This window comes from Cavia porcellus, unplaced genomic scaffold (genome assembly GCF_034190915.1).
Source record: "Cavia porcellus strain 051 isolate PalLab524CR breed Dunkin Hartley unplaced genomic scaffold, mCavPor4.1 scaffold_1, whole genome shotgun sequence".
In the NCBI taxonomy this organism is placed as follows: Eukaryota; Metazoa; Chordata; class Mammalia; order Rodentia; family Caviidae; genus Cavia; species Cavia porcellus.
In genome coordinates this window covers 67,676,576-67,688,022 of record NW_026947484.1, presented here as the reverse complement: position 1 = coordinate 67,688,022, position 11,447 = coordinate 67,676,576, and the positions used below count along the sequence as shown (strand labels likewise).

Sequence of the window (11,447 nt, the reverse complement as noted above, 5' to 3'; positions counted from 1 at the left end):
GACAAAGTCGGAAAAAATCCGTGCCCCGCCCACCGTAGGTTGCGTTGCTAGGCGACAGGGGGCGAGGCAGACGGCAGAGGCTCAGGGTTGGGTCCCAAAGTCGCGCGCGCGACGCCAACTGCGCAGCCGCCCGCCCTCGCTCTCGGGGCGGAAGGCCCGGCTCTGCGGCCCCCCCACCCTCCCTGGGCCGAGCTGCGCACGCGCGGTGGCAGCGGCCGTCTTGGCTCTGGCTGCTCGCGCATGGGCTGCGCGTAGCGAAGGCGGTGGTGCCAGAGGGGAGCCGCCCGGAGCTGGTGAAGGTGGCGGCTGCCGGGCGCTCCGCTGCCGAGGAAAATGGTGTTCGAGTCGCTGGTCGTGGACGTGCTGAACCGCTTCTTGGGGGACTACGTGGTGAACCTGGACACCTCCCAGCTGTCCCTGGGCATCTGGTCAGGTAACGAGGCCCCCGCCGCCCCCGCGCTCCACCTGCTTCCGCGCCGAGTTACATAAGGCGGCGGCGGCGGCGCGGGGCCAGGAGCCGGGCCGTGCGTGCGGGGTGCCCCGGGCCCCTCTCCGGAGCGGACCCGGCGCGGCGCCCGGGGTTGGAGTTCGAGGTGAGGCGCGGCGACCGTTTCCTCCCGGCCCCAGCAGCTGATCCAGTGTCGGCTGTGCAGGACACCGAGGAGCCGCCCTGCTGCGGGCTTGGGGCTGGCCCCTGTCGTTCCTCGTGGTTTGTGACGGAGGCGCCGGGAGCCCTCGGAGCGTCGCATGCCGCCGCGCAGGGGTAGGCGAGGCGCGGTAACCCCGAGGCCCTTGTGCCTGCGCGCGGCCGGCCGCCCGGGGCACCCGCACAGCCTTCCGGCCTTATTCTGCATGGGCGCCGCTGGCCTAGGCTCGGCTGATAACAGCCGGGACGGAGACTCCCGTGCACAGGAGCCCGAGCTTCTTGTAGGTTTTGAACCCACAGCGTACCCAGGAGGAGTGCGTATTGTAAGCCTGGATAAATTAGTTAATTTACAAAATCAAAAAGGAGATGGGCTGTGCAGCATCTCAGACCTACCAGTGACAGAGACAAATACGCACCTGCGCTGCTTAGGGGTAAAGGACTACAGCTTTGCTTTCTCATTACGCCATGTCCCACCTTTAGAGCCTGATTTTTAGTGCTTCCATCTGTTTTGTATTATACCTTTATTTATTTTAAGCAACTATTACAAATTAGGTTCCTATTGAAATGAGTGTCTCAGAGCAAAGTTTGTGTGAATAATACGTTGATTTTAAAAGTACTTTTATTCTTGAATAGGGCACACTTCCAGCCTCCTCTTCACGTCTAAAGTCTTATGGTTTATGAAATAATATGAATAAATTTGATTTTGGAAGACAACCTCTTGTCACCAAGTAGCATGATAGAACGTAGACTACAAAATTAGGAACATAAGCACTCAACAGCTTGCAGATTGTTTAATCTATGTTGCTTCTCAGTTGTAAAGTGAAAATAAAAGTTGTTTCCGTAATATCTCAGAAGTCTTGAGCTGTGCTTTGATCTATAAGGAAACATCGCATCTACATTCAAGGTGGGGTTTGTGTAGATTGTGATTTCTAGGCAAGTTTATTTAAAGTTTACAAAGTAAAATTCTTGCATACAGTTCTGTATGTTTTGTCAAACACTAAGGTACATATGCACCATCACAATAGTGATTCAGAAAAATTTAATCAAGCTCCCAAATTTTTTCTCTCTCCTTTGTGGAGACTCCACCCCACCTCCTGGCAGCCTCTCATTTGTTTCCATCTCTGTCATTTTGTTTTTTCCAGAGTGTCCTATAAATGCTCTATAGCTTTTTAACAAAACACATGTGAATATTATCCATACATTTCATACTTCATTATTTCATTGCTGTGTATTCGAATACTTCATTTTTTGGAAATTATGAATAAAGTCACTGTAGCACTAATGTACAGGTTTATGCTTGAGCATATTGTGTGCAAGATTTACGCCACACTCACTGAGCAATTCTATTGTGACTTAAAAGTACTTTTTAGTCATTCTAGGTTTGTAGTAGTAAAGCTTTGTGGCTTTTATTTATATTTCTCAGTGATTAATGATGTTGGGTATCTTAATGTTCATTATTGCTGTTTGTATATTTCTGTCGGTGAGATGTTCACATCTTTTGCTTATTTTAAATTTCATTCTTTTTCTATTGAGGTTTAATTCACATTATAAAATTCTCCCACTTTGATTTATTTAGCAATGGAAATCAAACCCACAGGCACTGTACTACTGAGCTACATCCCAATCCCCACTTTTTTGGCGGGGAGGGACAGACAGGATCTAGCTAAATTGTCCAGGCTGGCCTCAAACTTGTAATCCTCCTATCTCAACCTGCCAAGTTGCTGTGATTACAATCGAGTGCCACCAGGCCCAGCAAGTTTCCATTTAAAATGTGCAATTCATGGGCCTGGGATATAGATCAGAGACAAAGCACCTGCCTCGCAGGTGTAAGGTCCTGAGTTCATTCAATTCCTGGTACCCACCCCTCCCCCCAAAAAGTGCAATTTAGTGTTTTTTTTAAACTATGGTAATAAAATTGTTTACCAATCACTACTAATAGCAACATTTAGATACCTAAAAAAACCTCATACCCTTTAACAGTCTTTCCTATTCCTATCCCTGGTAGCCCCTAATTTACTTTTTTTTTCTTTCATAGATTTGTATATTTTAGACATTTAAGTGGAATCATACAGCAGTCTTTTGTTTCTGGTTTCCTTAATTTAAATTGTATTTTTAGGATTTTATATACCACATTTTGTGTATTTACTCATCAGTTGGTGTGCACTTAGGTCATTTACGCTTTTCACAAATAATGCCACTGTGGACATTTATGTACAAGTTTTTTTAATGTACACATCTTAAATTCTCTTTGATAAATACTTACTGGATTGAATGGATCATGTGGTAACACTAACTTTTGAGGAACTGTCAAATTGTTGATAGTTGACAATTCTTTCTTTAATGGAGGCAAATGCCTTATTAGATAATATGATTTGAAAAGATTTCCCAGTCTTTTTTAGTCCTTTCACTTGCAGAGCATGGACTTTTAAGTTTTGATAGTTTCTGTACAGAAACTTCTTTGACATTTGCTTTGCATGTGAGACTGTGGGTTCGATTTCCAGCATCTCAAAAGGGGGAAAGAAAACCCCAATTCTTTTACGAGTCATAGGCTTTTTATGTCATATTTGCAGGACACCTAACCAGAGACCACAAAGATTCTCTGTGTTTTCTTCTAGAAGTTTTGTTTTTGATTTTTTGATAACTTCTAAAAATATTTAATAGTACATGTTTAGGTTTCTTTAAAAATTTTTAATAGTACATACTAATTACATTTCTTGTGGGGAGTTGGTACATGTGGATAACATGTCTGTCTTGGTGACTTTTCTCTTGTTGCTGGGACAAGATGTCTGGCACCCAACATGAAGGAAGGAAAGGTGTATTTAGCTTACAGTTTGCAAAGGTTTCAATTCATACTCAGCTGGCTCCAAGGCAGGATGGTGTGGCTAAGGGGAACTATTCTTGAGTGACCAGAGTGAAAGGGTAAAAGGAGCAAAGCACACTTCCTTCCCTCCCTTATACTATATGCTGGCTACCTGCCCCTGGGTGGATGCAGCACTCATATTGCCAGTCACAGCGCAAGACAGTGAACCAGCCTTTTTGAACTGCATGAGGCTTTGGAAGGACATTTAAACACAAACCATAGCATTCTCATAAAAGAGAAAGCACACACTATTTAAGCTTGTGAGTCTCATTCATTTCACTTAGCAAGCACTATGGTCTTGAAGTGCATCTGTTTCCTACAAATGGCTCAGATCTATGCCTCTTTATGGGGAAGTATGAATTGTTTGTAAATACCACTGTTTTTAATCCATTCATTTGTTGATGGACATATAAGGATGCTTCCAAGATAAAGGTATTATGAATTGTGCTGCTGTAAACATGGATATGCACATATCACTGTAATATATCTTTAACTCTTGCTGGAAGATACTGAGAATGGGAAATTCTGGGCCAAAGGGAGTTTAACTGGTTGTAGTTTTGAGGACTCTCCATGCTCATTTCCATAATGATCGTACTAGTTTACATTCCCACCACCAGTGCAGCCTCATCAGCATTTGCTGTTTGATTTCTGATAGCCATTCTTTCAGGAGTAAGACGAAATCTCATTGTTTTTAAATTGCATTTCTGTAATGACCAGTGGTGTTGAACTTTCCTTCATGTAGTTATTGATCATTTGTATATCATCTTCTGAGAAGTGTCTGACCCATTTTTTGATGGGTCTTTTATTTTTTAGGGTTTTTAATATTTTTGAGTTTTTAAAAATATATTCTAAATATTAGTCCTTTGAGGAATATCTGGCAAAATTTTTTCCCATTCTGTAGTTTGTTTCTTCTGTTGGTTCTCTTGCTGTGTGGAAACTTCAATTTGATATGGCCCCATTTGTTGATTCTTTGTACTATTTCTTGTGCATTTGGGGTTTCTTTGAGAAAATCCTTGCTTATGTCTATGACTTTAAGAGTTTTACCTGTTTTATCTTCTAGTACACTATTTTAATATTTAGGATCTTTGATCAGTTTTGATTGTAGTTTAATACATGGAGAGCTAGGGTTCTAGAATCTAGATTCAATCTCTGCATGTGGATAGCCAGTTTTCCTAGTACCTCTTGTTAAAAAGGCTACCTTTTTTCAAGTGTATATTTCTGGGCCTTTTGTCAGAGATCAAATAATTGAATGTACTTGGGGTTGTTTCTGCCTCCTGTGTTCTCATCTACAGTACCTGCTATCTTTTTGTGCCATACTCAGTACTATTCTGTTTTTATCACTGAAGCTTTGTAATGTAACTTCACCAGTGGGATTGTGATACCTTCACTCTTTCCCCTTGTTTCACAGGATTGCTTTTGCTATTTTGAGTCTCTTCTGATTTTATATTAATTTTAGGATAGTTTTCCCTAGTGCTGTGAAGAATGTTGTTGGTATTTGATTAGTATTGTGTTAAAACTGTCAGTTTTGGAAGTGTGGCCATTTTAACTGTATTGGTTTTTCCTTTCATGATTTTTCCATATTTTGATAACCTCTTTAATCTCCACTTTTACTGTAGAGTTCTTTAGCGTCCTCTATTAAAGTAATTCCTGAGTATTTAAGTTTTCTTGATGCTATTGTGAAAGGTGTTTTTTTTCTTAATTTTTTTCTATGAGTCACTATTAGTATTGATTTTTGTGTGTTGATTTTGTATCCTGCTACATTGCTTAATTGGTTATTAATTCCAGGAGTCTTGTTGGTGGAATATTTTGGGTCTTTTGTGTAGAGAACCATGTCCTCTGCAGATAATAACTTGCCTTTTTGTATGCCTGTCCCTTTTATTCTTTTCCTTGCCTCATTGCTCTCACTAATATTTTGAATATTATTGAACAGAATTGACAGTAGTGGACACTTCGTCCTGTCTGATTTTAGAGGGAAAGCTTTTAGTTCTTCTGTTTTAATTTGATGTTGGCAGTAGGTGTGTCCTAAATGGCTTTTAAGGATTGCGATAAGGTCCTTCTGTACTTGAATAGTGTTTACCATGAACAGATGTTGGATTTTGTCAAGCTTTTTCTATGTCTGTTGAGATGATGTGATTTTTTGTCCTTGCTTCTGTTCATGTGATATATTACATTTATTGATTTGTGTATATTGAGCCATCTGTGTGTCCCTATAAGGATGCCTACTTGGTCATGATGTATGATCTTTTTGATGCTTTGTTGCATTTGGTCTGCTGGTATCTTCTTGAGGACATTTGTATCTATATTCTTTAAAGAGAATTTTTGTATCTATGTATATTATACAGATTGGCCTGTAGTTGTTTTTTTTAGTTGGGTACTTGTCTGGTTTTGGACTCAGTAATGCCCATTTCTAGGAATTACTTTGGAAGTACTACTATCTTTTCAACTTTATTAAAGAGCTTGAGGAGTAGTGGTGTTTGATCTCTGAAGGTTGTATGGGAAATTCAGTAATTACATCTGGGCTTTTCTTAGTTGGTAGGTCTATTACTGCTTCAATTTCCTTGCCTATTGTTGAATAATTTAGGGTTTTTCTATTTCCTTGGCTCAGTTTTGGTAATTCATATGTATCTAGGAATCTATCCATTTCTTCTGAATTTTCCAGTTTATTGGAGTACAGGTTTGCAAAATAGTTGTTAATAATTTCCGGTCTTCAGCAGTGATCATTGTGATTTTACTTTTTCATTTCACATGGGCACTGACTTGGATATTTCCTTTCCTTTTATGGTAGATTGGCTAAGAGTTTTTCTATTTTGCTTATTCTTTGGAAGGACTAGCTCTCACTGTTTTTTTTTTTTTTTTTTTTTTTTTGTCTCAATTTCATTGATTTCTGTTCTGATCTTTATTATTTCCTTACTATACCACCTTGGGTTTGAATTGTTTTTATTTTTCTAGGACCTTGAGGTGAATTACTAGGTTATTATTTAGGCTCACTGTATTTTTTGATGTGGGCATTCACACTTAAAAACTTTACCCTTAGGACTGCTTGTACTGTGTTTCATAGATTCATGTATGTTGGATTCATGTTATTGCTTGGCTCTAGGAACTGTCTAATTTGTTTCTTGGTTTCTTTATGATTTATTCAAGAAGGTATTGTTTAATTTGCATTATTATTTTTGTCATTTCTGTGGTTTCTTTTGTGTTGATTTCTAGTTTCATTGTGGTATGATCTGATAACATGCCACATTTGATTGTTTTGCCTTTACTTAAGCATGCTGTCTTGGTTAGTTTGTGTCTTATTTTGGAGAACCTCCCATTGGCTGCTGAGAAGAATGTGTATTCTGTTGTTGGATGGACCCCTGTAGATATTTATTGTGTTCATTTGTTAGAAGATTTTTCAACTCTGATGCTTACTTTAATAGTTAATCTATTTGTGAGAGTGGGATATTGAAGTCCCACACTATAATTGTTTCTATCTTGTTCTGATCTTTTGTATCCAGTAGTACTTGTTTTAGGAAACTGAGCATAGTGTTACTTGTTGCCCTCCAAAATGTATACACACTTCAGGAAAAAAAAATAGTGTGATGTTTTTTCAACAGATGGTGTTACCCTCATGTGGGGAACCCTAGAGGATGTTATATATGGTAGAAAAGTCATTACACCGCTGGCCTTTAGAGAAATCGAAATGATTAAGGTTACCCAGACAGCAGCTCCCAGTACTAATAAATGTCATAAAGCTAATGGCCACCACTTTGACCACCTCTTACAATTTTAGAAGCCAGAGATAACTTGTGTTGTCTTATATCAGTAAATTTTGTAGTAATATCTTCCACAAGTTTTTCTTTCCTGAAGTGTGTGTACATTTTTTTGATGGACTCTGTGTTAATAATGGTCATCTCTTCCTTAACCAGTTGTTCCCTTAACCAATATGTAGTGACCTCTTTTGCCTTTTCTGATCAGTTTTGGCTGGAAGTTCTCTTTGGGGTTTTTGTTGCATTATTTGCCATCCTTTGAGTTTTAGTTCATAAATTTCTTCCTGGGTTAAATGTGCTTCAGGTACACAGGGTACTGTTAGATTTTGACTTCTTTGATACATTCTGCTAATCTGTCTTATGGATGTACCAGTGGTGGAGAACCTATGGCGTGTGTGCTACAGCAGGCTAATTGTATCATTGAATGCTCTAAAAGGCTCACCATCACTGGGAATTTAGCCTGTTCACTTTGAGAGTTATTACTGATAGGCACACTGTATTGGCTTGTTCCTGTCATTGTGTTATTTTCCATTGCTGATTCCCTTTCTTTTTCTTCTACTTAACTACTTACCCACTCTGTACTCGTCTTGTTAGACCTTTCTTCTCAGAAGAATGGCTGTGTGATAGAATTATCATTTGCAACACAAATACCTCTAATTTATAGTCCTCTCTTAATTTACTCTTTCTTGTTTGGTCTCTTCTATTTATATTATGTGGAAAATTTTTACTGTTATGAGATCTTTGTGTAGCATTAGAGTTTTGTTTAACCTGTTCATTCTGGTTTTGAAATACTAATCTTACTGTGTTTTCTTTTTTAGTAGATTTGTGTGATAGTGACCACTTACTATAAATTCTCGTTGTACCAGAGGCTGTACAGGAAGGTGAAGATTCAGGCAGACAGTTCCTGATTTTGAGGGGTCATTCTTTGTGAAAGGAATACACTGGAGAACTCAAACTTTCTCTTACATTGTTAGGCAAATAATCAATTCTAATTCCTTAGCTATTTTCATTATATCCATGGTGTAATATGCACTCAGAACTTTTCAGCTAATTAAACATTTTATTATGAAAATATGCATCGTAGCCATATGCCTATATGCCTACTGTGTAGATCCTACTATATATGAGTTATAATTGATATAATAAATTATGTATTATTTAATTTTTCATTTAAAGTTTATACTTTGATATGTTTTCGCATGTGTGTGTACCATCCAAACTTCCATGATCAAAATAACATTCACTAATTTTTAAAATTACAGTTATATTCACTGTGATATTTCCATACAACCATGTGTTGTGCTTTAACCATGCCTGCCCTCCCTGTCGCCTCACATACCTTCAACCTTCTCCTTTCGTTCGCTTTCCTCTTCAGGTTATTTTATTTTATTTTATTTTATTTTTAAGTTTTTGCTATGTCTGGCTATTTCATTTAACATGAGGTCCTCCGGTTCCATCCATTTTCCTACAAATGACATGATTTCATTCTTCATGGCTGAGTAATGCCCCATCATGTATCTAAACCATATTTTCTTCATTTCTCTTTTGCGGGGTACTTGGCTGATTTATTACTTGGCTGTTGTAAATAGTGCTGCAATAAACAAAGGTGTGTAGGTTTCTCTTTTGCATTCTGACTTCATTTCTTTGGTTACCACCCAAGTGTGCAGTACAGTCCACTTGGATTATATATTGGTACTGGAGAAATCTAGCTCCTGACCTGTTAGATGTCAAATATGATGAGTTCATGATTCTATAATACTGAGGAATGAAGTCTGAAATCAAAACAAGTTAGAGGAGTCTCATTGGAAATAAGGGAAAGCATAATAGCTCCCGGATTTTAGGAGGGGTCTGGAGTGAGCTGGCCATCGAGGACTTTTGTCAGGGGTGATTTATACAGCAGAGTCATAACAGAGGTGCATTGTGGGTCACACTGTAATCACCCTAAGGTAGAGGATTAAAAGTATAGCTGCTTAGGTAATACTGATCCAATAGGAAAATGAGTCACATAGCAAGGGTATATTAAAAGAACAAAGCCGTTTTGAGGAAGAGATGGGTCGAGATGTTCTGGTCACCCACCTGGGCATCTGATTCCCAAGTGAACTTAGTGGACCACGTGATGCTAATTACAGTATCATCAAGTTCCCATTTATTCCTTAAGAAGGCTCACAAGCCTAGCCATTGTGTCTTTATTGTGGCCCTCCAGCCACAGTGCTGAAGTGTTTATTTTTGTGCTGACTTTTTGAGGGCCCACTCCTGTTCTGACTGTATATTAATTTCTGCCTAACTTAGCTGCTAACTTAGGTCTGTTTTCAGTTTTTAAGGACTTGCCATACCCCTCTTCTCAATAGGAGTTGTATTAATTTACATTCTCACCAATAGTATATAAAGGATTCTTTTCCCCTACATCTTTCTGGCATTTGTTTTGTTTTTGGTACTGTCCATTGGGGTGAGAAATCTCAGTGTAGTTTTGATTTGCATTGATGGTTAAAGGTATTGAACATTTTTTTTTGTATATTTGTTGACATTTGTACTTTTTTTTAGAAATGTCTGTTCTGTCCATTTGCAAATTTTTCAATTGGGCTGCCAGTTTTGTTTTAAAGTTTTTGAGTTCTTGGTATATTCTGAATATTAAGTCTTTATCAAATAAATAGCTGGCAAAGATTTATCTTGTTCTGCAGTCTGTTGATTGTTTACTGTATAGAAATCTTTAAATTTAATGTGATCCAGTTGTCAATTCTTACACAATTTGTTTTTTGCTTGTTGATCTTTTTCGAGAGTCATATCATGTAATATCATGATCACTTTTCTAGGTCATATTATGTAAAAAATTTTGATTAAAAGTTTGCATACATTAATATTGAACCATAACCATAGAAATAAAAAATTGCAGTAAGACAGACTCATTGTATACTGTCGATGTCCGCTCCCGGCCGGCAGGAAGGACACACGACAAAGTCTGGTAGTGGACAACCTTTTCTTTTTATTTTCCTTCTCCGTACAGCCTGCCCTGGGTTCTCCCAGCTGAAGCCTCCTCTGGTCCGCTCCCCGCGGCTCCTTTTGTGCTTCAGTCTGCCCCAAAGCCTCTACCGGTCCGCTCTCCGCGGCTCCTTTTGGGCTTCTACTTCAGGGCTTCTATCTGGCTTCCTCTTCCGCCCAGGGGTGGCACCGGTATATATACGGGTACAGTGTCCAATCATGTTAAAGTAAGCAAGGCAAGCTGATTGGCTAACATCATCAGTTGCCAGGCAGACTATATTGTTGAGCGGGTTGTTTACGCGGTAAGCAGGAAACTAACATATTCGATGGGAGGGGTAATCTACCTCAGGCCTCACTCTTTACTACAGGCCTCACGTCCGCCAAGTGAGGCGACCGGGCTCGGGGCTGCGGCTCCCAACATCTCCCCCTTTTTTATTTTTTATGAATGTGCGCATCGTAGCCCTTCCTGGACTGGGTGCAGAGGCTTATGCCCTATGTGTAGGCCCACCGTAGGTCCTTGGCTTAGACCCTGGTCGGCCGTCCCATGGTCTGCCAAGGCCCTGAGGCCCTCGTCCTTTTTCTAGGGCCAGGCACAAACTGGACGGAACCTGGATGCACACAAGCTTGCACTCATTTCCTCTCCGTAAAGAAATCCCCTCGGAGAGAAATTTAGACCTGGGCAGCATCTAACAGTCCAGCGGCTTACGTGCAGGATGGGGTAGGGCCTGGCTTAGGTCGAGTCATGCTGGGGAGGCACGCTCTTACCCGTCATTGACTCATCTACCCTGCTATATCATAATTTTTTAGAGGAGGAGTGTGGGAAGCTCACCGTCCCTAGACTCGGTCGTAGGCTAGGCGAGCGAGCCATGCATATGCCTGAGGATCTTCTTGTCCATTTCGGGCTACCGCTATTTCTATTCATCTTGTTGGTTGGTCTGTGATGGATCTCCAGTAGGGCAGGTCTGATCTTTAGTCGAGGGCTTTGTTGTCCGTGTCAGTCTCTCCGGTATCCACAGTGGTTCTCGTCCCGATTCCTGTGGGAAAACACAAACCGCGCCTCGGTTCCAGCTGATTACCGGATCCGGGCCCATCCATTGTCCTGTCAGGACATCTTTCCACTTCACCCACCCTTTATGGTTGGGGGAAGGGTTGCAGTGCTCCACAGCTGGGGAGCGATTATCATTATTTAAATTTAAAAAATTGTGTGTGAATAGTGCCA

The 11,447-nt window shown here is 40.3% G+C and overlaps 1 protein-coding gene across 3 annotated transcripts in view; it reads left to right on the top strand.

Moving 5' to 3' along the window:
• Positions 1–206: 206 nt before the first annotated feature.
• The window catches only part of Vps13a (vacuolar protein sorting 13 homolog A), a 228,565-nt gene continuing 217,324 nt past the window's right edge, over positions 207–11,447 (top strand). For 2 of the 3 annotated variants that reach the window (XM_063249554.1, XM_063249562.1), the window contains exon 1: positions 207–433. In XM_063249554.1, the coding sequence (XP_063105624.1) occupies positions 334–433 (100 nt within the window). In that variant the 5' untranslated portion in view covers positions 207–333. The remainder of the gene's footprint in view (positions 434–11,447) is intronic. The other variant, XM_063249548.1, reaches the window with a different exon arrangement.